Source organism: Danio rerio, chromosome 18 (genome assembly GCF_052040795.2).
Source record: "Danio rerio strain M-AB ecotype USA chromosome 18, GRCz13ab, whole genome shotgun sequence".
NCBI classification, from domain to species: Eukaryota; Metazoa; Chordata; class Actinopteri; order Cypriniformes; family Danionidae; genus Danio; species Danio rerio.
In genome coordinates, this window is record NC_141038.1 from 19,288,883 (window position 1) to 19,316,005 (window position 27,123).

The window sequence follows — 27,123 nt, forward strand, 5'->3', positions numbered from 1 at the left end:
AATAACTAATAAAACAACACATCTGACTGACTCCATAAAAAAAAGATGCAGATTAAACATGCATTTAATGTTGACACAAATAAACAAACACTGACACAATATATGCACTCAGAAATCTATCATACTCACCCTCTTGTTTTAAATCAGAATGAATTTCTTTAGTCTCATTCACTTACACACAAAAAATGTAATAAAGTGAATGGTGGCGGAGGCTGTCAGGGCTTAACAAACTGCCTAATATCTCCTTTTGTGTTGAGCAAAAGAAAGAAAGTCAAAAAGGGCTTGGGAGAACGTGAGGTTGAGTAAATGATGACATTGTTTATGTTTTCGGCTGAGCCCAACTATTCCTTTAAATCTAAAACAGTTCGTTTTAAACGCAGGTTAACGCATTACAAAGACGACGTAGGAATGTTAAATGTTCAAAATAACCAAAATGTCATGGTATCCAATCGATAGTTAAACGCTGGAGTGAACCCGAGACGATGGCATCGGTACAAGGAGCGCAAAAAGCGAATCCAGTCCGTCTTTTTTCTTGCACGCTGCAGAGTTTCCTCGAAGCTCCGTGTTTTGGCCCCGATCCGTGCTCCAAGTTAAGCTGTAGTTTCCATGGCTGACCATGGTTTGGTGCTGTTGGCTCTCTCTGTCTGCTCAACCCAGGCTGTGCGGAGCTCCCTGCGGGATCAGAGCGCTCCCCCGCCGGGACCCTACTCTCACATCCTCCTGCTGGGACACGGCTACATTTCCAGCCAAGCCTGGCTTTATTATGTGTGTCTGCGCTGCAGCCCCGCCAGCAGTCGGATCGGGAGGCGGAGGGAAGACCAGAGTCAGGACAAAGAAAAAGGGAGAGAGAGGCTAGCGACTAGAAATATTTACGGCTTTTAGGACGATAAACAACAAGAAGAAGAAAAATCCCCTCAGGTAAAATGCTGCGTAAAATGCCATTGAGAGTGGCACCTTCGGAAAAATAACAGCGAAGGAGGGTGGTTCGGCGGATCTCAACGAAAAGAGACAGTTGCGACAACTGCAAAAAGGAGGACAAACATAGCGAATCAATTCCGAAACACCGTCGAAGTGGCTTCTCCACATTATCGGCAAGTATTGGCACCTCTCGCTACTGATCAGGTGTAATTTGGGCACGCTCCGCTTCTCGAAACTCTGAGCGCGCGTGCCCGCTCCGCCGTCAGCGTCTACCGTTACGGAGGAACAAAAGAGCGTTCGCGCCTCGAGAACGGGGAAAGCCGCAAGTTATTCGTTAAATCTACAGGTTGGAGAAGTTCAATCATTGGAATATCCCTTTCCATTGCCGTACTCTCTCTTCCTTTGCACGCTTCTGGACTAGCGAGACTGAAGTTGCCGCATTGCAACAGGCAAAGTGAAGAAATCTCCCAAGTATCAGCGCGTGACCTGTCAATATTTCTTGGAGAGGACAAGATACCGATTAAAGAAAGTAAAATATTGCTCTTAACACGGAGATGTCTAGACGCAAGCAGGCCAAACCGCGCTCCGTTAAAGGTAAGCGTTTTATGTTGCTGTACGAGAGGGAACAGAACAACTCACATGACCAATGAGATTTCCTGGGTAAAACTGGCGGGGATTGTGAAAATTCATCGTTTTACGGGTTTGCTTTCAATAGTGACACCATGTTTAGAAACTTTAGGCATGCTTTTCGATAATTATCAAATTAAGCTCTTTCATTTTGATGCCAGGTGCCAGCAGGTCTTGTGTTTGGGAGGACAAGTTACCTCATATAAGCTGAAGCAAGGAGCTATACCTAAAAAATACATGTAAATAGGTTAGTTATTAATAATAGGTGTAATATGTTTTTAAAAAGCCCAATTTCTAATAAATTATATTTACATTTTATAATTAAACTTAATAGTTATCATAATCACGTCATTATTAATATTATACGATATACTACATTTAAATGTAAACTTTATTTATTTAAAATAAAAAAAATAACTATATTATTTTTATTGATATTTTAACCTTATTTTTAATAGAATAACCTTTTAATTAGGTATATTCCTACATCACTCATTTTATACACCTCTCAGTCTGTTGTAGTGTTGTAAGTGAAATTTGATTCTCTGCAGACCTCAGATTGCAGTTCCCCCCCCCCTCTTTGCTGTTTATTGTCTTGAATTTATTCCCGGTTGTGACTTTGACATGTCAGAATCAGTCACACACAGTCCCATCTCATTCATGCCCCTCCTACAAGACTCAACACTTTCAGGCAGGTGAATTTAGGAGCAATAAGGCCTGCTGCTATTTCAGCTTGTCCATCAGCAGATATTGTGCTGCTGGTCGAGATATCACTTGGCACCGTCACCCCAATAGAAACCAGATGGGCTTTCGGGTGGCCATGTGGCCCATATTAGTACCCCCTCCCCCAAATAATAACCAGTTTTTTGTTTTAATTAACGGCCGCAATCTGCAGAGGTTCATCAAGGGAGAAACAAAAACGGTCATAAGTTTACATAGAGTGTAAGTGGATAATATTCATGGTGGATGAAGTGAAAATACACTCATAGACATTTAACACTGACAGAGCCTGCTGGGTGCAGATCAATCCTAAACAATGTTGTTGAGTTGTTTTGCAGAAAAGAGCAGGCTGTTGACCCTGTAATCAATAACGTAATATTTATTTTTTCACATGCGCAGAGTGATTGTTGTAATATGCATAATCTTTCCCCCCCGCTAGCATTAACCAATTTTTTTTTTTGTTTATTTTGTTTATAAAAGGCACATTTAAAGCAAATGTTTTGTTGTGTTGCAACAAATACTATTGCAGTTTCCTATCAAGTATGCGTTGGCCTGCTGCAGCACAGAGGTTTGGGGGTAAACAGTGATTGTATTGACTCAGCGATGCACGTCAATCAGAGGCCAATTAAATATGTAACCAAGGCTTGCTCTGTCCCTATCTCAGCCCAGCACCTTTAGCTTTGATTGGAATGCTTGGAGATTAGAAGGGCACCAACAATATGTCTGAGTGTGGTATGCACAAAAATCACTCATGTTTTTTTATGTTCCGGTGTCTTGTGTATTGGCTCGCTCATCCAGAGGTTAAGCTTGTTTGTCATTAATTTCTGCTTTGATATGTTGCAATCTGCAGGTGTTAGGGATGTAGTAAACATATGCAGGCGCATTGGTTGCTGCTGGTGGTGGTGGGCTTCTTGAGAATCCATTGCCTATTGTCAAGGTAGTCCGGGTATTTTTTTTTTCCAGTAAAGGAAGTCATGCTCTCACATCACATTACATTAGAAACTGTGATTGCCAGTGTTACTCGCGCACGCAAGAGCGAGAGAGAGATTATTTTGAGAGGAAAAAGACAGCGAGCGTTTGTCAGAGGGGGAGAGGGAGCTGCGCTTATCAAAATATTATTTCTCTCAATTAATCCCTTTTTAATGTGTGTCTATGCACTGAGTGCTCGGCTGTGGCATTCCTGTTTCATATCTCCACCGTCCCCATGAGTGTTTCATGCATTATGTAGCGATGATTATTACTTAATTACACATTAATAAATCCCCTTCATTTGCAGGACATTAAGAGGGGGATGAATGCACACGACAGTAAGAGAGACGACGAGGGCACTTATTTTCATTTTTTTCACCGTTGTTTACAGTCGACCGATTCAAATTGGACATTTTATTTAATGAAAGGGAGAAACGATTGAGTGATGCTTGTCTAAAGCTCACTGAGAATAAAATCTAATGGCGTTATTTCTCCCCTCTGCCCACTGACACCAGGATGTTTTTGGTTTTGTGGACGAATTTGTTCCTGTTTTGTATGTTTATGTCTTTCAGAAATGTATTCAGCTCTTCCTGCAGATATATGTATCCTTTCCCAAGGATTTCGATCTGGGAATTGAGTAATTACTTGCTGTTTTGAATGTAAATTTTGAGTGGTGAATTTGAACAAGTAAGGGGCTGTGGGAAGGAAGAATTTTTCATACATAGATGCACAGCATGACTGCAAGTATTAATTTTTTTTGATGGCAAAGAGGCAATTAAAAATGGTTATAATTATTTTGGTCATTTCATAGTTTCTTATGTGAAAATTTTCAGCTCTGCATTTGTCCGACTGTAAGCGGCTGAGGTTTTCAGTGTTTTGATTTCAGCGATATTATTTGAAATGCTTATCTTACACTTTTTTTTTTCATGGGCTGCAAGGTTACTCGTAAGAATATTAGGTAGGAGACAATGAAACTGTATTATGTTGATCGTTTTGGTGTGTGTTAATGTAGTAGTACAGATTTCATCATATTTTTTTCCTTCTTTTCTGACACCATCTGGTTTTAGCATTAAATGGCCTTTTTATTGTCACCTAGGCTTTTGGCTACGGCGGTGAAGTTTCATTGGTCAGTGGACTGTTGTAAAATGTTGAAGTGAGTTACCATAGGGCTGCGCAGATGAAAAGATCAGGGAACGAGATCCCCCAGCATTCTTATAGATCCGCATTTGTGTTTTTCATTTCGTGCTTTGATTCGTGTGCTGTTTCCAGTTTTTGTGAACCAATCACTTTGTTGCATCTGTTGCATATTTTCAAATGATGGTTCGTTTAGAATAATAGATTCAATTTATTTTTAGGTTGTTTTTCCATTGACTTTTCTGTTGTAGTAACTGAGTTTTTTTTTTCTTTCTGTAAAACATTTTCCTGAGATAATGCTATATTTAAATAAACTGTCTTGTATTTTTTTAATTAATAAATATAATCACCTGAAACTGAGAAGGCATCTGTTTTGCTTCCAGGCGTTTTAAGTGAGGATTGAGAGCGAGCTATTTATTGAGTCTGTGTGTTGACTGTTAGAGGGTGTGATTTTTGAGGTAATGGGAGATGAACCACAAAATTGATTTTTATGCTCTTGCGTTTTTTGTTTTCATTGACTTCACAGCATGAACAATTAGTTAAACAACTCTAAAAGTATTTCATCACAACCAGGAAAAAAAGTGTAATTGAGCACAGTTTGACAGCTGCTCAGGTCTTTTTTTAATGGCTTTCTTTAGGTGTTGATGTGACTCGTATCACCATATTAAGAGGCAAAACACTTTTAGCTGCTCTTTAACTTTCTTTTCAAGTCAAATGCTTACACCTTGTTAGATCTCAAAGCAGTGACCCCTATTGGTGTGGAGATCATGGTGTAATTCGTCTGGTCTGTGATGGGAGGAAAAGGCGGGTGGGTTTGGATGTGGGTTTCTCCCTGGTGGGCAGTGTGTCTGCCAATGACAACTCCTTATCAGCAGCCTGCCTGCTAGTTTTGTGGGGAAGAATCTGTCTTAATGTAAGAGCTCATTCGTAGGCTCTGCCATTGTACCGGCTTAGCCACACGCTTTATCAGAAGTCCTGGGCTCAGTGGCCCGGAACCGGCGCTCGCTGCGGACCCGCTCCATGCCACGCTTCACTTCTAAAGAGAAGGCGTCGCTCTGACGCCCGCTGTTATTAATTCTGTTTGTGTGGTTGGCATTCCCTGCGCCCCCCTCTTCCTTCCCCACCAAGCCTGCCAGCCAAGGCTCCCCTGTCAGGGCTTCCCGGAGGAGCGCGGCCGTTCTAAGATGCTGCGCTCTGGAACCCGGATTGGGCTGCTGCAGAGGGCAGATTAAAACGTGCTGGAACAACGCACTGAGAAAGAGTCTCTCAAAGCTGCTCGTACCCATGTAGATTAAACATGGCAGCCATTTTCACCTAGTCCATCGAGAGCGGCGGAGACTTTTGTCTCAAAAACACGTCGCAGTACGTCTTGAAAGTATTCTTTTACATTTAGAGCGTTCATTTTGGTGACCTAGAATAGGAGTTTGATTGACGTTTCATTCTGTTAGGTTCATTTTATAATTTAGCCCTGTCAAATTGTCCATGTTACGAAGTGGAAAGTGGTTATACAGTTCAGGGGTTTGTGATTTGAAAAAAAATTATAATAAAAAATGGTTCAGTGAGGGCACATAAAATTTTTACAAAAGTAGCAGTAAGTACATTAATATGAGACTATTTCAACTTAATGTCTTTTAAATCAACTAGTTCTATTAATCAGAGAACCCAAACAAATATTACTCTTTCAACTAAAAGTGATAGAATGATTTTTGACGGATGTGACTAAAAACTAGAGTTTTCATAGTAATAAATGTAATAAATAGAATGTAAATATAAATAAAAAAAATAAATGTAAAAGTACATCACAGTAAATATTACAATAAATATGATGGTTTTAATTTGTGGTAAAAACGTCTGCATATTACAAAATTTTCTGGGTTTTTAATTAAATAAATTAATCCTTATTAAAGATATTTCTCTCAAAAACATTACAAAATCATACAAATCTCCAAACTTTAGTACGGTAGTCTTCGCAGACAGTTGGAAGTGTTTGTCTGTGTATAATGGACTTTTCCTGATATTCAAAGATGCATTACCGCTCTGCTCTGCTCTCTTCTCTTTCTCATCTCCGGGTGGCTGCTCTACGACCCTGCCCCGTCTCGCTGGGCTGTACATTAAACATAAGGAAAGGGGGCAATTAAGCCCACTCTCTACACCTGGCTGATGCATATATTTATTGGCCTGCCTCCCTGCTGGACAGGCTTCGGGCCCTGGTCTGAGCTTTTTGAGGGTGGTGATTGAAGGGCTGCAGAGGTCATTAATGAGGAGTGCTGGTGCTGGATTGACCCTTACTGCGCCCCCCAGAGCCCTTCTGACCTCTCACCAGGTCATCTGGCCTCCCATGGCTGAGTGCTTGGGGTGCCATCCGAGACCAGTGAAGGACTGGTATAGCTGGAGGTGAAATGTTTCTCTGTGTGTTTGTGTGTGTATACGCATGCATGTGCCCACGCACAGAGAAATCTCTTGAACGCTTGTGGCTCTCTCCAGAGCTGAACCTATCGATTTCACAAGGCCTAAAAAAGTTTTCTAGCAGCAAGAACAAAACCGCTAAAACAAAGATACGCTTACAGAGTTGAGCAGCCTTGCCCTTTCCAACACAGATGGAGTTTGACTCTGCAAAACGAAACTTTTGAGTAATTTACAGAGTTCATCCCATGTCAAAATGTCTGGTTGTACCTTGTTTCAGATCTTACAGACAATTACGTCTGTGAGTAAAGAGGCGTAATTGGTTTGGCAGAATGATAAAAGACGACTGTGACCCTTCACTTATCAATTAAAGTTAACAGTTTAAAAAAATACAGACATGAATAATGATAGCAAAGAGGCGCTTGTCAGTCTGCTGTTTCGTCACGGACAGATTATGTGTGCGAACCACAGGTCTCTGTGTTGGGTTAGTAATGCCTTGATAAATTGATTTTAAGGCGTGAAGCTTCCTCCTTTATCCCGAGGCTAGTCTGGAACCTAGCATAGAAGCCTTTTTGGCTTAGATAGAATTAGCCCCTCATTGTAAAAGACCCTTGGTTCTGCTAGCCCGATGACCCCAGAGAAAGACTAGCCCTTGATCCTGGAGTCAGACGTGTTTTTCTTATTTTTCTTCATTTAATTCCCCGTCAAACAGCAAGCCCCCCCCCTCCCGCAAAGTCAGGGATAATAACCCGTGCAAACAGCGGGGCTATACTGAAGAAACAATTAAAGTCGCTCTTCGTTTGAGAGCGCTCGCACACACATACACTCACAAAGGGAGAATAAAGGGAGGGAAGACAGAGAAAAAAAAAGCGGAATAATGACATTTACAAAACAGCCGTTCTTCTACGATGTGTTCATTTGTTGGTTAAAAGTCAGGTTTTTCCATTGTGTGCAGTTCACTTAGCATGTGTGCTTTTTTGGAGGGCTGCTCCTGTATTCAAGAAGTTCCCAGAGGAACTGAATGAGGCAAAGAGTGATTATTACGCTCTCTCCTCTCCGAATTCTCTCCGTTCACCTCAACTCACCTCGCTTCTCACCCGTCTGCCTGACTGTACACGTTTGAGTTTAGAGAAATGAATGCTGTTATAAAATAAATGTAGATTATTGCGATGTAAAAATGTTGAATAAAAGTGTTAGGAATCTAAATGTATGAATTGTTTATTTTTAGTTAAATTCATGAAAGTCCTTTGTGAAAGTTTGTGTTGTCCAGGTAAACACATTTAAAGGTTTATTTCTGGCATTTAAATCTTTATTGAAATAGGACAATGTAGAAGATTGACAGGAAGAGATGTGGAATGGGACGGGATTGGAAAAGGTTTTCAAACCACAACTCAGACTCGGGTTTCCAGACTTACAGCTTTGCTCTGTTTAAGGCCACTGGCTTTGACTATACTTTTGTATTTAGAATATAAAGCCTATTATTCAATATTGGATATGGAAAAGTACTTTGAAAGACGAGAGGGTTGTACAACATCTACTAAAACACTCTTAACAGTGGCACTTTATATCAAAAAAGAGGTGAAAAGAGATTTGGCGGCTCTTATGTGTCACATGCTGGTGTGTCACCCACTGCACCATACTTCTGACAGGCGTGTTATTTCTAAATGTAGTAATTTTCCCCCAAAACTGTGTTTTAGATGTTTTGTTTGGGTTATGTGTGAGTTCTCTGTTGCTTATCTGGGAGTGTTATGTCAGGAGAGATGTCGCGGGCCACAATTATAGAGATGTGCAGACACAAATTTGCATCCACTTCTTTGCCAGCACACACACACAGTTTTTAACGCAGCCGATGCATGAGTGTGTTTGTGTTAGACCACTGCAAGAGACACAGAATTTCCTCCAAACTGTGTCAGAACGCTCACCATATCCAAACCCAAATCAGTTAACCTTATGTTATATCTCGTCGGCTTAGTCCCCAGGTAAAGTTCTCCATGCTACAGCCACAGCGTGTATTTAATCATCCATCTGCTGGCATTCAGACGTGTATGTGTACGCTGTGGGCCGCTCTGATAGGTGTGTGTATCCATGTTGTTGTGGTTGAACATGATGAGGAAAGGATTCTCACCCAGCTACTGCAAAACAAAACAAAACAAAAAAAATTCCAGGGCCAAGAGAAGCGCGCAGAAATTATTAACCATCTACACACTTGCGATCCCAATTCTTCTTTATTCTCTCTTTCCTGCTCAGCTTCTCTCGCCTAATAAATGCTTCATGTCACCATCAAACAGGGCCCGACTTGCTCCAGGAGAGGCAGAGAGAGGGAGCGGAAAGAAAGAGAATTGGAGATGGCGGGGCGTGGGGGTTGTGTACTGTGGGGCCTTGGTGTTGATGATGGATAGATAGATGGATGGATGGGTGGACGGACGGACAGATGTTAAAAATGTAAAGTTTGGACTGTTCTGTAGTGATGGACGAGGGACCAGGCTGTCCAATTCTCTTTCTTCTATCTGGATCCAGCTCGATCATTAAACCCTGATAAAATCCGATATCGGAGTTTGTGCACCATAATACCTGGAGGCAAAGTGTAAAACGCAATACTTTACACATTGGAACTGAAGTAATCAATCTGTAATTGGTTGAAACACTTTATCGCAAGTTTGCTGCCCAGTGTTAGTTTACGACTCGTGTTTACACTAACATTAGTAAAGTTCGTTATATACAATCAGAGTAATCATCTTTAGTACTTTTGTACACTAAATTGCATGTTCAGATTCAACACATTTCTGCCCCAAAATGTTATCATGTTCTTACGTTTTTTACACAGTTTGTTACAAATATTAAATCAATATAAAAAATGGTTCTGATCATGTTAATGCATTCAATAGTAAATAGTTAATTTACATTATTAAATAGGTTTTGCATTCTTAGTCTTAAGTGATATTATTAGAGGTTTTGAATTGTAATTATTAGTAAATAATGTAGATCAAAAAATCATGCTACTTATTAAAATTCAAAAGCAAGAAGACACCCAACAAATTGTACTTTTTTTGTTAGGCATGTTTAAAACAGCTCTCACTCCATGACATATTAAAAGACTCTGTTTAAGTATCACTGTGCAGCCGCAAAAGATACATTAATTTGGGTTTTATACTGTGTCAGTTCACTTTAAACCACTATGTTTTTTTTTTTTTTACTTGTTTCTCTTATTCTTGTTTATGTAAAGCACTTTGAATTGCCACTGTGTATGAAATGTGTTATATAAATAAACTTGCCTTGCCTATGTTTTACCCATTTGCAAAGACGTTTATTTTATTATGAATTGTTAAGTAATTAAATATACTTTATTTACATATTGACTAACATTGGTACGTACACAACCTCTTTAGTTGTATTAAATTAGTTTTTTAATTTAATGATTTATATTAGGGCTGCACAATACTGGAAAAAAAACTTAATTTCGTTATTTTGCATTTCTGCGATTTATATGATTATAATTTTTAAAAATTATATAAGTAACTGTTTGGAAATAATTCATATATTTGCACTAATTGGGATAATTTTGTCGGATTTGCATAAAATATCTAAAAAACTTTAACTAACGCATAGATGAAAACAACAGAACAAAGATTATAAAAAATGAAATACACAACACTTTAGGGTTTTTGGTGCAATCAAACAATATTAAAGTACAGAAATTTAATTATTAAATCTAAAATAACCCTTTTTCATTTTATAAACAAAATTAATCTTTTCAAAAGCAGCAAAATTTTAGAATTTCTTTGTGCCCAAATGTTTTCATTTGCTTTAAATCTTACAATCGTAGGCTTTAAAAACACATCCAAGTTAAAATCTTTCACAATATTTGATTACGGTGCAAATTCAAAGTAACTCCATGAATGATGCGTACTGCACTATAAAAAATGCAGGGTTCCACACAATTCATTCATGTTGTCCCAACACAAATAGAGTATAGGCCAACTCACACTGAGATTTCAGCCACGATTTTGTCATCTGAGACAAATTTGGGAAATCCTAAAACATTCTCGAAATCCTAGGCTAAAATCTGTGATCTCTGATCATTGGTTTGACATGTTCATTGACAGCCACTTAATGCCAATTGCGATCAGAAGATTTTAGACACTTTCTCTGCAGTGTGACAACAACTGTGAGCGTCAATCCAAGAACCAATCAAAGCTCAGAATTTGATGACGCAATTCATGCAACAATTCAAATCGCTGTGGGGAAATGTCAAATTATTATTTTTTTCCTTTTTATTATTAAGACACACCATGTGCAAAGTTGCCGCTACAGATTGTTCACGTTCGCTATGAAAAATCACTTCAGAACGCAGGATAGTGAAAGTGTCACAGGTGGATGAAGTCAAACTCCGGGGGCATTTTCTTTTGTGCTTGTGTTGTGTTTTGTGTTCTTCATTGTCGTTTAGTCTGACTTTTTGACAGCTGAAATCTATTTCATGCCATTTTCATGCAGTCTGACATGCTACAATCGTTCAGGATTAAAAAAAATCGCAGTGTGAGCTGGCCTTTAGTTTAGTTAGTAAATTTAAGTGGATCAAACATAAAACAATTAAGTTGTCTCAGTAAAATCTCAAGAATTGTGTTGTTTTAGTTCATTTTGAATAATTAGTTTGAACAAGTAGCAACATCTTTTTTTATTTCTGGTTAATTATAATCCCAACATGACATTGCGATGTAACTATTGCACATGCCCACATTGCAATATAGAATCTTAAACGAAATATTGTGCAGCTTCAGTTTATTTTATAAAGTATGTTGTTTATTTTGTGTTAAAAAAATCCCTTAAAAAATAATGCAACTTTACTTTACTTTAAAGATAATGTTCACCGGCACCCCCTGTCTCTGTTTATCTTTGTTTTGAGACTGAGTTCTGTAGAAATTCTCATATACTGGAAAGAAAAGCTCCCGAGGCTTCAAGGACTGAGTGTTATCCCCCAAACCCGCACACTTTCTTTCTATATCTTGTGGTCATGTCCCATAATAAGGGTCGCTGTAAGTGTGGGTAGAGTTCATTTAATAAGAACCCCTCCCACAAAATCCCCATACACAAACAAACATGCGCTGGCACAGTCTCCGGCGGGCTAAACAAACAGTAGAAGGGTCTCAAAAGGAGCGTGATTGCAGAGTTAATCTGTCCTCTAGTGATGCAGGCCGGCCGCAAAGCTCCTTCAGAGAGGGACACATTGTAATGCCTAATCAAGTCTGTATCAAACTAAATAATGCTGTAGCGTGAAATTGGAAGCCGAAGTCAAAAAGCACTCCCCAGCCTGTACTACAGGATAAGGCAATTAAGACTCTCTCTCTCTTTCTCTCTCTCTCTCTTTCTCGTTCTCTCTGTCTCTTGAGCAGTCAGGCTGTACTCTTACATCTTTGTGTAACAGCCCTGTTCTCTTTCTCCCTCTCGTTGAGTTGATGGTATTGTTGGTGGTGTACTGGGAACATCTATTTCTGGAGGGTCCCGAAGGCGCTGGGATCCAGGGAGGCCGTCCTACTCCTAGGTCAGGGGCATTCGGCACGGGGCCTTCCACCTGCCAGAGGGTATAAAGCAGGCATTTTGGTCGTTTTGTCTCCCGGAGTACTCTACAGATAAATCAATGGAGTACTCAGGGATGTGGGGGTCCATCGGCACTGTTGTGCATTGTTGGTCTGTGAGCAAATGGATCAGAAGGACATTTTTCATGTTGTATTTTTCTCCTTGCATGGCATGTTAAGAAATACCTCTTAAAACTAATGTTTGGTGAACACACAGTTTCTACTAGCCTGCCAATAAAACTCCACTTATGTATTTGTGTGATCAAAATTGCGATTTTAAAACGTAAGATTTACTATAATTTCACAAAAGATTTACTGGTTTGATGTGGTGGTTTTAACAGCACCAAAGAAAAACCAAGCATAGCCTAATCACAAAGTACACAACACTATGCTACTTCATATTTAAAACCATATTTTCAATTAGTTGTCAGTTATCATGCCAGATTAAAAAAAATAACTACAGTATGTTAAATTCAATTAACTAAATTACATATAATAAATTATATACAGATATATAAAACTCTTAAGACCATTTTTCATATTGATTTCATGACATTCACGGTGCACTGACAGTGCTTTCCATACACAACTTTAGATTTTACTTCACTGCACAAGAATGCTTGTATTAAAATGTATCCTTTATAAATACATTTATATTTATATATTATTTGTAATACAGTTTTGTCCTTTAATACAGCAGATCAATGATTTGTACCTTTAATTTTACCTGCTTGAAGAAAACACTCTTTTTCAATGTATCAAACAAAACTCAAGTACATGCACAGAACAGCATGAGCATTTATAGCAAATGAACAAACGTAATATCACGCTAGCTTTTTGAGCGTTGTTGAGCGAGTTCTTAAACACCTGTAATTGGTCATTGTATTCCCGCACTCAAAAGAAAGGGCAGCGATTGGTTCTAGCAGTTAGGGTGGCTCTGGTGTCATTCACTGACTAGTAGGGCCAGACAGATGCTGCTGATATTTTTTTCTGTTTCTGCTGAGAATTTTGTTTAAAAAATCTGTGGATTTATGCGGAACCATTTTAGGAGTATCATAACTAAAAACTTAACATATGTAATAAAAAACAATACCTTTTAAACTTTATTTAATGTTTACAATGCAAATCCAATTAGATCCACCTAATTGGAAAACAAGGCAAGTCTCTCATATAATATATCTACTAAAAGACAGAAAATATTACTTTACAAACTGTATAGTAAATGAATCGTATCAACATTTTCATATTACTATTATTATATCACAACAATATCAGTGAAATTAATAAAAAAAAATGGATAAATATAAATTTGCACACATTGATTTCTGCGCATGCAGATTCCGTGTGGGCCTACCGATAAGTGACGCAGATACAGAAATACAGCGACAATTACAGTCTATGGGCATAATAATGTGCGGTTATCACAGCTGATCTGTGATAGATGCGGTGAAGAAAACCCATGCTACAGTGCAACACGCTTGTGTGTGTGGATCCACTAGAATCACTGTAACAGCAGAGAGAAAAGAGCAAACGTTACCTCACGCAAACAGGTCAAAGGTCCACACACATACACAGAAAGAAGAGTTGAAAACAGAGAGAACTTGCATTTTCAACATTGCAGTGAAATAGGGGCTGTAATAGTTGTCTGCTTTTTAAGTAACTCTTCTTGGATTGTTTTAATTTTTCGCGCTCGCCTCCCTCACCATAATAATAATTGGAATAATCGCAGCTAATAGCAGTTTCGGTTTAAAATAGATTTATCGTGCAGCCATGTGTATGTATTTATGTATGTATATCTATGTAACACTGCAAACAAGACAACACTGACTGGGCCACACCAAATAAATAAATAAACAACACGATTTAAAAAACAAATCTTTTGTGCCGCATAAAGTCACACTGTTTTGAAATTACACAAGAGTTTGTAAATAACTGAACTTTTATTTTTGGATGAGAAAACAATGATCTGATCATTTCTCTAAAACAATTGTATTTCACTGAAACTTCAGTAGAAAAACCTGGGCTTAATAAATTAAATAGCAAAGCATGTGATGTACATATACAGTAGTGGAAAGTTCTTGTGAATTTTTTTATGGAGTCAGTGTCTATATCATGTGGTTTGTCTATTTAATTTATAAAGTTCAGACTTTTCAAGTGGAGTTTAGGTGAAATACAATGTGTTCATCAGAAGAAAGAACGTTCCTTTTGAACTTTTTTAGTCTGCTGTCTATTCAAGTTTAACATACTAAACGAATTCCATAATCAATATGTTCATTAAATTTAAAATAGTGCTTAAACATTTTAAAGGCAACTGAGGGATAATAAGGATCTCCTTAAACCTTTATAATTGGCAATGTTAAGAAAAGTGAAACTGAGTTGGTGACTTGTATACAGTGTAATGTGAAAAGGCAGTTGTTTGTTATAGTATTAGTACATAGCTAAGTTACTTGCATAAATAAATCTGATTGGACAAGATTTGATTGAACACGTACACCTTAACTGCTGATGTATGCCCTTCCGTCTACAAGACAGCGAAGCAATTTTTCGTTAAATCAATGGGAGGGTCATATAAAAATGACAGACATGCAGGAATGAGCCCGTGGGCTGCTAGTTGACCATCCAGTGGAGTTCAGCATTGACACAAATTGCTGTCTGATGAACTGCTGAAATCTAGCCTCAAATGAAACCAGTTCCTTTATGGCACTTTCCCCTACAGTCGATACTGAATGTTGATCGATCATGAAATGTCCAGTCATGCGATTATTGTGTTTGCATGATTACCTACAGCATGCTCACTTCAAGCATGAAAGGTGGTTTTTTGACCAGTTTGGACCAGTTATGAGCTCCACCATTGCCGTCCCCATCACAAGCACCCCCCTGGTCCCGTCCCCGTTTGATGGCATCATGGTGGGAAGAACGTGATTATGGTGCTCTCCCTAGTGAGCAGCGATCTGAACCCCGTGTCACAGTCGCTGACAGCCCCACACAGCCGACAGGATTTAATCACGTCTGCTCTCCCTCCATGTTCTCTCTTTTCCTCTTTCGGTTTATAACGCTCAGACTCAGCTCCTCTCTGCCTTCCTCAATCCTTCTCTCTCTTTTTCCGCACAGGTATATTGGAAACATTTTTCCTCTTGTCTTTGACAGGCGAGACAGATGAAAAACAAATTTCAGATCTGATCTGAGCGCCCCTTTAATCTTTGACTATGTTTTCTTCTAGTGAACACCGTAGCTCCGCCGTGCACTTTATGTGTGTGTGTGTATGATGCCATTGTGGTTTACGTTTTTCTTGAATCTTTGAGTTGGAGAATGCGCCTCGGTGCATTTCTAAGCACATTTGTGCCTCTGAGTGTGTGTTTATGAGAAAGAGTGTGTTTAGAGTCAAAGAGTGTCAAGATAAATATATAAACTTCAGTGTTCTGCACTGTGTTGAAAGGCAGAATTGTGGTAATCTGATAAGGCCTGACTGCGTCTTTGACTGTGTCTGTGTGTGTGTGTGTGTGAGAGAGGGGAAGTCAGAGGAAGAAGGAGAGTTGACACTGCACCCAGGGCTTTCCTCAGGAAACGGCTGCTGACGGCCTTTTTGCCAGAACCTCGCATCGCACGGCCAGGAATGTGCCATGTGTGCGGCAAAGAGGGAGGAGTGTGAGAGACAAAGAATGTGTCTACGTGTGTGACTTTGCCTCTGTTACTTTTTTTTGGTTATTTGTTTCTTGATTAAAAAGAATAGCAAATCATGATGATAATGATTATTATCAAACAGGTTTCCCAAATACGTTTATTTGTCTTTCTGCTATACTATGCTCTGTCTGTCTGTCTTTCTGTCTGTCTATCTGTTTATCTGACTGGCTGGCTGGCTATTGATCTAGCTACTTATTTGTTTTAAGTGTGAAATGGATGTAGAAAATTTCTTTTCTTTTATGGCAAATTCAAATATATATTGAAATGTAATAATCCATTCATTTATATATCATTTATATTAAATACATTAAAAGTCTAATTTAGTATAAGGGTCTTATTTTGTCTTTTTGCTTATTGGCAAAACTATTTATAAACTATTTTATTATAGTAAAAGTCAAAACTATTTGTATTGCAAAAAAAATCTGCACTTGAGCAGCGTATATTTGAGGGCGTGCAAGAAGTTTTGTGCACAAACAGAGGAAATCGGCGTTCAAACAGATATTGACATGCTTGTAGGCTATTACATGAATGCGATCTCGACTGAATACTGCGCCCACGACATTTGTCAATGAAATAACGCCACATGTAGTGGTAGATCTGTGTAAAATGCCCAATAGAGTCTGCCTCCACAGCTGGAAAGAATCCTAGAGGAAACGCTGATTTTAATGAAATTATTACATCTATTTTATTATTTATTTAAATTGTAATTATTACAATTTTAATGTAATTATTACATCTATAGAAATTTGTCCCCACCCCAATTACGGAGTGCCCAGCAGTCAAATCAGCTAAAGATGTAGATTGTCTAAAAATCAATTAAATATACTTAACAAATTTATTTGAATTGGCCATTACTTCCCCTAAACATTCCTTTTTTTTCATAAGATAGTGTTGATTATGTGTTGCGTATCTTTTTCCCTTCTGCTACCTTTCATTTCGAAACCCAAAATAGTCATTCAACTAATGGGATGTGTGGGAATGCTTACAGAAAGCCTTCTTTAGGGATTTCAGACTTCCTTGCTTTGGACATGTGGATAGTCCTGCCCCAAACTCACACTATTGTTAAACTCACACCAAGATAAAGTCGCTGTTTTGGGATGTTAAAACAGAGCCGTTTTGAGAGTTCTGCACTGTGTTTCAGCAGCTAAATAAACCACAGTCATCTCTTCATTAAATCTTGAAGGCAAAAAGCTGTTTCAACATAAAAAACAACACCTCATTTTCACATGTTTTGCTTTCAAGGCTTTACTAAATTGATATTGTCAGATTAATCCAGTACATTTTGTATTTGTGCTTCTGTGTGCAGTTTGTTTGTCTGTCTCATCTCCCATCTCCCATTTTCCGTCACATCAGAGGTGTTGCGGATCTCTAGTTGGCTCTTGTAAAAACATCAAAGTTACTCTCACTTCAAGCGTTCTCACAAACACGCAGCTCACCTTAACATATGTGAAAGAAAGAAAAAGGAATAAGCATAGAGAAATGGAAAGCACAACACTGAGAGTCTCTTCTGACCTGAGCCGTCCAAGTTCTCCCAGGAGCTCAAAACAACTCAAGTGCTCCTGCCATCCTCCCACTCTTGTATCTGCTCTCTTTTGTCCTCTAAACCATTTCCTTCTTTTACAGTGTTGACTTCCTGTCCCTCGTTCCAATAGCTTGAGCATTGCACAGGTTTACTAACTGTAGAAGTCATATTATGTATGTCATATACTACATATTATGTATATTAGGTATGTCAAAGAAGAGTACTGAGTTTAATTTCAGCAAGCACTAGTTTTTATTCACTAACTGTGGTTTGAAAAAGTTGTTATGTTGCACTGTCAAAACGGCAGAGAAAACCGATAAAGACGTTTAAAGTCTTATAAAGTAAAAGTGAAGGGGACACCATACTGTCAGTGGGCGAGGACTTTCGGAAGAGACGTTAAACCAAGGTCCTGACTCTTTGTGGTCATTAAAAATCCTATGGCACTACTAAAGAGTAGTGGTCTAACCCCGGTGTCCTGGCCAAATTTTCTCCATTGGTTCTTACCCATCATGTCCTCCCAATCATCCCCATCTACCAAATTGGCTCTATCACTGTCTCTCTACTCCCCCTAAAGCTGGTGTAAGATTATTGTTAATACACATTATAGTACATTACATTACCTAAGTTGAAACTTAGATTTGTATGTTAGCTGTATTTAAAATGACAGTGTAATTTCTTCTAGGATTTTTTTCAAGCTGTGGTGGCAGTCCTTTTACACAGATCTTCCAACTTCCTATGGTGTTATTTCAATAACAAATGTTGTGAGCACAGTATCAAGATCGAATTAATTTAATATGAGCATCCAAATCTCTTTTCTTGCACGCCGATTTCTTCTGTACATGCACAAGAATTTTTTATGCGACGGCCGGTTCTGCACTGGATTCTACATGTGCCCTTGGCAGAATAATATAATAGCAAAATAAGTATAACTTATAATAAAATGAGTATAATTCAGCCTTAAAAGAGCAGGGTGATGTGACTCAAGACACGGTAGGGAAAGTAATTGTAAAAATTAACCTGGAAAATTCTAATCGATTATAGATTCTGAATGTAGATTTCCATTAGTTTTCGATAAATCGCCCAGCCCTACCTTCAAATATACACTGCTCATGTGCAGATTTTCTTGTGCGCTCTCAAATAAACACTGCTGAAATGCAATTTGGTGCATTTATGTAACAAGTATGTCTCCCACGTTTATTAGATTTGCCAGGAATATTTATGAATGTCTCCAATTGACCTACAGAGCGGCATTGATGCGTCCTGAAGTAAAGTAAAATGGCCATAAACCAGCCAGATATTGGTATATATGGTTTAAATCACTTTTTTGTTTGGTTTGTAGTTATTGAACTGCAAATCGTATTGATTTATTTCTGTATATATTACTCCTTATACAATATATAGTTACAAACCACAAGAAATGTTAATAAAAATCACTTTTTCAGGTTTATTTTAATGTGTTTAAAGCACATACTGTCCTTAGTAGAAACTTATGAATTTTGCGACTACTCTTTTATGAGTATACTCTATTTAAACTAGTCTATTGTGAGTATTTTAAATTCAGATACACTTGTTTGTTGCATACTGCCTAATATATAGCTGGAAGATATGTTATTTCAATCACAGCCAATACATGTACATACAAAACAGGTAGCCTTTATTAAAAACAGAATATTTACAACCATTCTAAATATGCATTGGAGTTCCCCTAAATACACAAGAAGTCATTTTCTATTTACATTTCAGCAGTTTTCAGAACAAAAAAGACAATATAATTGAAAAACCTACAAGTTATAATGAAATTCACTGTATTCAGTGTTTATTATAAAAAACATACTTAAACAAATGATTTGAAATTAAACTGAAATTATTGGTGTGTATGAAATGCACAATGTTACAAAAAAATTCTATTTAATTTCTTTTGTCTTATTTGTGAAATAAGTTTTTAAATCCATGCACACACTTTTTAAACCGTTTGTTCGCTTTCAACACTGCATGACATATAGTAGTCATTTTTTTCAGTGCAGTATTGTGGCGTAACTGTTTTCAAATGACAGAACTCAAACACAGAACTTTTACTTTGGTTGAAATGCATGCCTAGTGCCGCCATATGTGTTTTTAGAAGGAGATGTTGGACTCTTCTGCATTTTTTGAGTGATATAGTGGTAAGCCTGTGGTTTGGGTCCAGTCAGTCCTCATTGTGTCCCTTTGCCATGTAAGCCTCAGTTTTCTCCCCCCTCGTCAGTGCGTTTCTGGCCAGTGCTGCTGGTTTGTGTTTTTAAGGCCATTTTGTGCAGCGGAGCAGTTTCAGTGCTGATAAAAGTATTTGGTTAATCAGCTTCCCTCGCCGTCCCTAGGCCTAGGTTTGGAGGACAGGCTATTGAAGTTGAAGCCCTTCTGGGAAAAGCCCAGGCTGAGAGATTGGCATGGTGCGCTACCAATGCTAGACCTGCGAGATGCAGCTGGCAGCCAATGCATTCGGATTGCGAGGGTCTGAGGGCGAGGCTGTCAGCTGCGTCCCGTCCAGCAGGAAATGCCTGCACCACCCTCACGGGCCGCCCTCCAAAGCCTGATTGGACACAGTGACCCAGTTGAGTGATAAGGGCCCCGACAGAACTCCCGCTGTCCACGCTTCCACACTGCACTTAGGGAATACTCATCCCTGTCACTCCATCTCTGCTGTCATTCCACTGCAACTGGAGTGAGTGTGTGTATGCGTGTGTGTGTGTGTTTTCAGGGGCGGAGCTGTCACAAAATCCAGCCTGCATTCAGAACAGCTCTGGCTACAGGGAAGGAGTAAAAGAGAGACATAGACATATTGAGGAAACAGTCTCCTCCTACTCCTGTCAATGCTGCTGCGTCGGTGACAAATGGCTGCCTGAGTGTAAATATTAGTTGTTTTTTGGCACATCTCTCGCTGTCACGGTGGCAGCGGTTGTTTAAATGGTGATATTTTGTAGGACAGGAAGTCAGGAGGAAACTGGTGCTACAATATTCTGTCGATACCTGGATGTGCTAGTCTTCATGTTCAGTGTATAATTGCAGTTCATAATCGTGAAAAACTTTTAATTATTATTTTACGGCGACCTGAGTTCAATTCCCGGCTCGAGCCTCCCCCTCTCTCTGCTTTCAAATCCTTTCCTATCTAAAGGTGAAACCCCCCCAAAAAAATTATTATATAAAAAAATTATAATTTTAAAATTAATTTTTATTAGATTTGTGAGCAATCAGGGCTTCATTGTAGAGTAATTTAAGCAGTTTAAATATTTAAAAACTCTATATGCAGGGTCAAAAATGAGGTGCCCCATTTTGGTGTCAGCATCATTCATTTTCTTTTTGGCTTAGTCTCTTTATTAATCCGGGGTCACCACAGCGGAATGAACTGCCAACTTATTCAGCATATTTTTTTACACAGAGGATGCCCTTCCAGCTGCAACCCATCACTGAGAAACATCCATACACACTTATTCACACACATACACTACGGACAATTTAGCTTACCCAATTCACCTACAGCACATGTCTTTGGACTTGTGGGGGAAACCAGAGAACCTGGAGGAAACACATACCAACACGGGGAGAACATGCAAACTCCACACAGAAATGCCAATTGACCCACCCGAGGCTTGAACCAGCGACCTTCTTGAGGCGATCGTGGTTTCCACTGCACCACCTTGTCGCCGGTGTCAGCACCAAATATACTAAAATATTTGATGTACATAAAAACAGTAAATGCAAGTAATGTTGTATGGTATAAAGTTTCAATTAATGAATTTGAGTATAAAATGTTAAAATATGAGTGAAATTTTACTGCCAAGTAGGGATGGGACGATAACAGTTTTCAAGGTATACTGCAGTTTGAAAGTCAAGGTTTTAAAACCGTCAACATTTTCTGTTCCTACAGTGGATGCTTACTTTTTTTGTTTGTTTTTTTAGGACAATAGTATTTCCAAGATATCCCAAGGTGCCTTTTGAAAATATCTGTTTTTGAAAATAATGAAGACTGCAAAAGTCAATGATCCATTTGAATGATTTAGCCTGACATGTTTAATGCTCCAAAAATTTTAAATGTTTCTCGAAATAAAATATATTCTGTTGAAAGGGGAAAAAGTTTTAGTTTTTTACCCAGACATTTAAAAAGAATATATTTTGGAGCAATCATCACAATATTGTGAAACCATGATATTTTTTATCCAATGTTATCATACTGTCAGAAACATATACCGGCCCATGCCAACCTGATTTCACCAGGTAGGATATGTTTACAGTTATAGTTGGGTTTAGGGGTAGGGAATAGATTTGGATTACATTTTTGAATAAAAATTAATCCAAGATCGCATTGTGCTTTGCAAAATCAGGACTTTCTTATTCCACACAATTAAGCTGTCATTCAATTTATTGGTATGTATGAAATATCTATGTTTCAGTAAGTGTTGGCAGTTGTTACAGGTCGTTCAAGTAATATTTATTTACTTGATTCAGGTCAATCAAGTAAACACAAAACAAAACAATAAAACAATAAATGTGAGAAATTGTGTGAATGTGAGGGTGTGTGGGTGTTTCCCAGTAATGGGTTGGGGCTGGAAGGGTATCCGCTGTGTAAAACATATGCTGGAATGGATGGCGGTTCATTCCGCTGTGGCGACCTTTAATAAATCAGACTAAACTGAAAAAAAATGAATGAATGAATGAATGAATACAGCCCTGTTATATGTTTTCTAAATATTAGGTTGGATATCAACTAATATCGTCTTATGATGCAATATACATACAACATTTGTCATGATTGTAATTTAATACAATATTGTGACGTAAAATATCATACTTAAAATCCACTTAATATGAAATATTTATTATAGTGTCTGCCATTCCATCTGCTCTTCTGATTTAAAACAACAGAAGTAGTGCTGACATTCTACTGTAATGATGGCACTAACTGCAGCCATTGCAGAGGTCCAGTGGACTGTACGGCGCTTATCACTGTAGTAAACAAACCGATATTGTATACTATACAGAATGTGGCAAACATTTCAGTTCAAGGTATTTGTGTTTGTTTATGTGCTGCAGTCACCACCATTTGTGTGTATCTGTGTCCTTTCTCCATGCAGTCCCCTCTCCTGAATGGCTTCATACCGCTGTGTCTGAGTATTGATCGTCAGTGGTTGCCTATGATGTGTGTAGTGCTTACTGGAAGGAGCGTATGTATTTTTATATGTGTGTTGGCAGGAGTGAATTGCACCATTCAGAAAGCAGGCCTACGAAACGGCACTCTCTTGGGTGTGTTTGTGCCCGCGTGTGTTTGAGTAAGTGCATGGGCTTCTTTTAGCGTGCAAGCGTGTGCGTGTGCGTGTGTGCGTGTGTGCGTGTGTGCGTGTGTGTGTGTGTGTGTGTGTGTGTGTGTGTGTGTGTGTGTGTGGGTCTGTTCTGGCTCAGGTACGCCTCCCCCCTCTGTGCTGCAGCAAGATGACGGTGTCTCTGGAGGTCTGCAGGCCAGCGTCTGGAGACACAGCCGTGCGTGTTCCCGTCATTCTCCCTGCTATTAAAAGCTATTAAGCCATGCAGAACAAGTCAGGCTTTTATCTATTATTAATTATCTGGAAATGAAAGACACTCTGCCTCTCCTTCTCCTGCTCTGCCTCTCTCCTTCATGGCGAGACTGTGCGTCAGTATAGGATGACCGTTAAGGCGTCATTAACCCAGAAACATGGCAGTGATGGACAGCATGCTGGATCTCTTCATTTATAATGTGTTTTTCTCTGTCCTGGAGAACATGGGCGATGTGAAGCCACACATAGCGGCTATTTAATCAGCCCAGCTGCAGGATTACAGGATGTCTCTGATTTCCTTTATTAATGTTGATTGCTTGGCCTTATGCTTTTTAACACTGGGTTCACTGGTCGAAGGGGTCCTATTGATTTGGGTTGGATTTAAATAGGCCCAGATGGAATCTGCAAACTTTTTAATGCTTTGTCTGTCTGTCTGTTGTTTTATTATTCTTGAATTGTAGTCTTGCGATCTTGAGTGTAATTGTGAAAGTTTACTAAAATCCACTATTAAAAATACTGTATTCAATCTTAAATTATTGATGTTAATTAGATTTATGAATGGTCTTGGATGACAAGATGCTGTTGGTAATATTTTTAACCATAGGTTGAGAGCAGGGAGGCATTCTTCTACATGGGAATCGTTATCAAAAAAATCAAAATGTTTGTTTTATGTTGTTTATAATAGTTTAAATCGGCCAATATAAAAAATGCCAAACAGCTTGTGTAGACTTACAAACATTTTTGCTCATTATAGGGGAAAAGTTTAAGAAACTGGCCGAAAACGGAGGAAAAGGCGGAATGTAATAAACATTAATTTAATACATCCATGTGTACAAACTTTTTTTGACGGCACCAATAAAGATTATTTACAGGCCTAGATATGTGTATATGTTAATCTGTTATATAAAAATCAAGCACCGCCACACTTAAACAAACTCCAGAAAAATAAAAATAACGTACCCTGCCATGTAATCGCTGCAAGGAATTCTCCGTCTTGTTTTGCAATAATTCAAGTCTTTACTGGCGTTTCGGCAGAATAAACAACCGTAACTTGAACACTGACATGCCCAACAGCGATGAGTGTTTGTTAATAGTTAAGTTTATCGACAAAACAAAAAGAAATGCAACCGTTGCAATAAAATTAGATGGTTATTATCGTGGAGCACTGTTTACCCCTTACATACCCCTTACTTATAATAATGTAGACTATGCATTCTAGCTTTTGGATGAAAAACTATATTAGTTTATAATACACATGTTTTTGAACCACATAGTAAAGTATATAATGTGTACAACTCATTATTAATAAATGCTACAGAATACTGTAAACTAGTAAACTGATAAACCGTAATAAATACTGTAACGTTAGTGTAAACTGTGTCGTTTGTGATGATGTAACTGCAAACTGAAGCCTAATGAATAATTAGTTGATTACTACAGTTGTTGTACCACAGCAACAATATTATTACTATGGCAGTTAAGTAATTATCTATAGTATGCTTCAAACACTATAGTCTTTATTTTTTCATGTAACGTAATAGCTTTTACAGTATCTACCGCCTTGATGACAGACAAATATACTTTAGTTCAGTATACATTTGGCCCTCTTCATGATATAAAGATCATGCCCAACATGGTTATTTTCATATGTGGTTATCATCTTGATTGAAAACAACCTTTAGGTCATTAACTTAACGGTTTTGCTTTTCAATGAATTTACTAGTGGATTTACCATATCGCCACTAGTCCTAGCCTAACAAGGTTTACCTTTCTTTAATTATACATGATAAAACCCCAGGACTCTGTGTGTGTGTCACACATGGTTTTGTTGTGTGATGATGTTGGTGCCACATGTTAGACAGGATGAGATCAAACGCCCCTCCCTCAGAGCTGTGGACTCCGACATGATTAATCCTGCGCAAGCGTATGTATGCGCCAGTCTGGGGCCCCGACTCCTGATTCGGTCTTAGGGACATGCAACAGGCCCCCGGTAGTGATGCGTGATGTTGCGGTGGCTTCCATTGGCCCTGCATGGGCCCGGTCTAATGAGGGGGCCGGACCGCAGTGCACTCTGGGTCCAAACAGCTCGCCGCTGGACACTAATCCCAGGGTGCCGTGGAGCTGTTTTGTACTGAAAAAATCACACACGCTTTGCTCAGGAAGCAGCACACACTCATACACAAACAAGGCAGGAGCACAAAGACACAGGGGTATGAACCCATTCAAATGCATGGGCTCAAACACGCACAGGGCGCACACACATACACACACACTGAGCTGCAAATGGGGGGCTGCTAATGGCTTCCAGTGGGAGAGAAGGAGAGCAAGGCTTTATCCCTTAAGTGTAGAAGACTTAATCATACAGAATGGCCCGGGGCCAGTAACAGGGCTGTACGGCACGCCCCTCCACACACGCATTAGGTATTCTGCAGCTGAATCTCCTGCAGACGGCTGCAGCAGAGCTGGGCCCAGGTGAGACTCCCTCTGAGCGCTCGCTCACTCGCTTCCTCCCTTCAATCTCTCTCTCTCTCTCTTCCTCTCCATGTCAAACACACATACCAACACAGTGGTCCACAAGAGCTTTTCATTGTAATGTCATTGGAGGTGCGTCTGCATAATATTCTCGCCCTCCCTCCGCCCATCTATTAGTCTTTTTGTCTCTCGCTCAAAATTTATATTCATACAAGCCCTACTAGCACGACTGTTTAAATAACAATCTTTCCTTTTCTTTTTTTTCTTCTTCTCCTTTTTCTTCTCTATTCTTCCCTCCCCTCTTCTTTCCGGCAAGGCGCTGCAGTGCGATGCTGATCTTTGAAGCTTTACCTGCAGTGTGTGAGGCCCTGGCTGTGAGAAGCAGGGGGCCGGCGTGCGCGTGTGAGGGTCCGCATATGCGCGTGTGCTCGTTAAGGGCCCTCGCAGCATCAGGTCTGAGGGCGAGTGTGTTTCTTCTTGCTGGGTTAAGAGATGCAATCTCGTTCTTTGTACACCCAGCATCTCTTCGTTGTCGGAATCTCTCACTCACGGTGAAACGCATCCCTGATTTGATAACGCCGCAGATCCTGACGGAATTCCTCTCCAGTTCAGGAGGAATGTGTTCTGGTAATCCTGCCAGTCACAACGACAAGGGTTATATAAACAGATGCTAACCGGATTCACCCCCAGTTCTCTATTTTTCTCACCATGGTTATGTCCGGGGGGGAATTTGAGGCAAGTTTCATGCTTGTCGAGCCTCTTACGGACAGCTATCCACACCTGCTTTCTTTTTGTACAGCCTTACGCTGTATTAAACCCCTGTAGCAGTGTTTTTTCTTCTTTTTTTTAAAGGTCTGTTTGACACCTTTTTATTTTTATTTTATTTTTTTAAACAGTGAGTGCTCAGATGAAAAATTATGAACGAAAAAATGCATTGTGACCACAGTGCCTAAATAAGTATTAACGTTCACTTAATGTCAGTATGAAAATGGAAAATTTACCCTTTTTCTTCATACATTTTTATTGATTCTATTAAAGGTTCATCCATGCATGTTTACGTTTTTTCCTAAGCTTGTAATTTTTAATTAAAATGTCATAACTTGATCTTTCAGTGAAACCAACATCTCTCTTGTGACATGCACCGTACTTCTCCAATAATTTAGTCCTCATTAGTCAATCATCTTTAAACTCACATTTCTGCCTGATTTCTCTTTCAGTAATCTATTCACTTGGATGTATCTCACAGTATGGAAGATTTATACCAAAGTCCCTTTAAGGCAAGTCATTTCACTTGGTGGCCATCTTTGAAACGTCTTTTCTGGCAGTATGCATTTCAGGCATTCTGTCTGAATGGGGAAACATCAAATTTTCCAAAACTGTTTGCCAAGCTTACAGTGACATTGCATATTTGGAATCACAAATAAAATTAAGCTAAAACCATCTCTTAAGTTTCATTTCTAAATGTTTGAATCAAATAAAATCGTCATTTGGTCAGGTTGCCCGAGCTAATGTGCATGACCGCTCAAAAGGAACAAGATAACAGCACCAACCTCATTCATGGCCC

The 27,123-nt window shown here is 39.0% G+C and overlaps 1 protein-coding gene and 1 long non-coding RNA gene across 47 annotated transcripts in view; one reads left to right on the forward strand and one right to left on the reverse strand.

The window, feature by feature from the left end:
- LOC101885646 (uncharacterized) overlaps positions 1-1,555 on the reverse strand; it is a 50,783-nt gene extending 49,228 nt beyond the window's left edge. The window contains exon 1 of the long non-coding RNA XR_015514891.1: positions 130-1,555. This is a non-coding gene — a long non-coding RNA (uncharacterized LOC101885646). The remainder of the gene's footprint in view (positions 1-129) is intronic.
- znf423 (zinc finger protein 423) overlaps positions 1-27,123 on the forward strand; it is a 266,334-nt gene that overhangs the window by 53,549 nt on the left and 185,662 nt on the right. For 5 of the 46 annotated variants that reach the window (XM_087292373.1, XM_087292374.1, XM_087292375.1 and 2 more), the window contains exon 1: positions 790-1,512. The exons of 40 other annotated variants lie outside the window; for them this stretch is intronic. In XM_087292373.1, coding sequence (XP_087148499.1) covers positions 1,473-1,512 — 40 coding nt within the window. In that variant the 5' untranslated portion in view covers positions 790-1,472. 46 annotated transcript variants of the gene reach the window in all.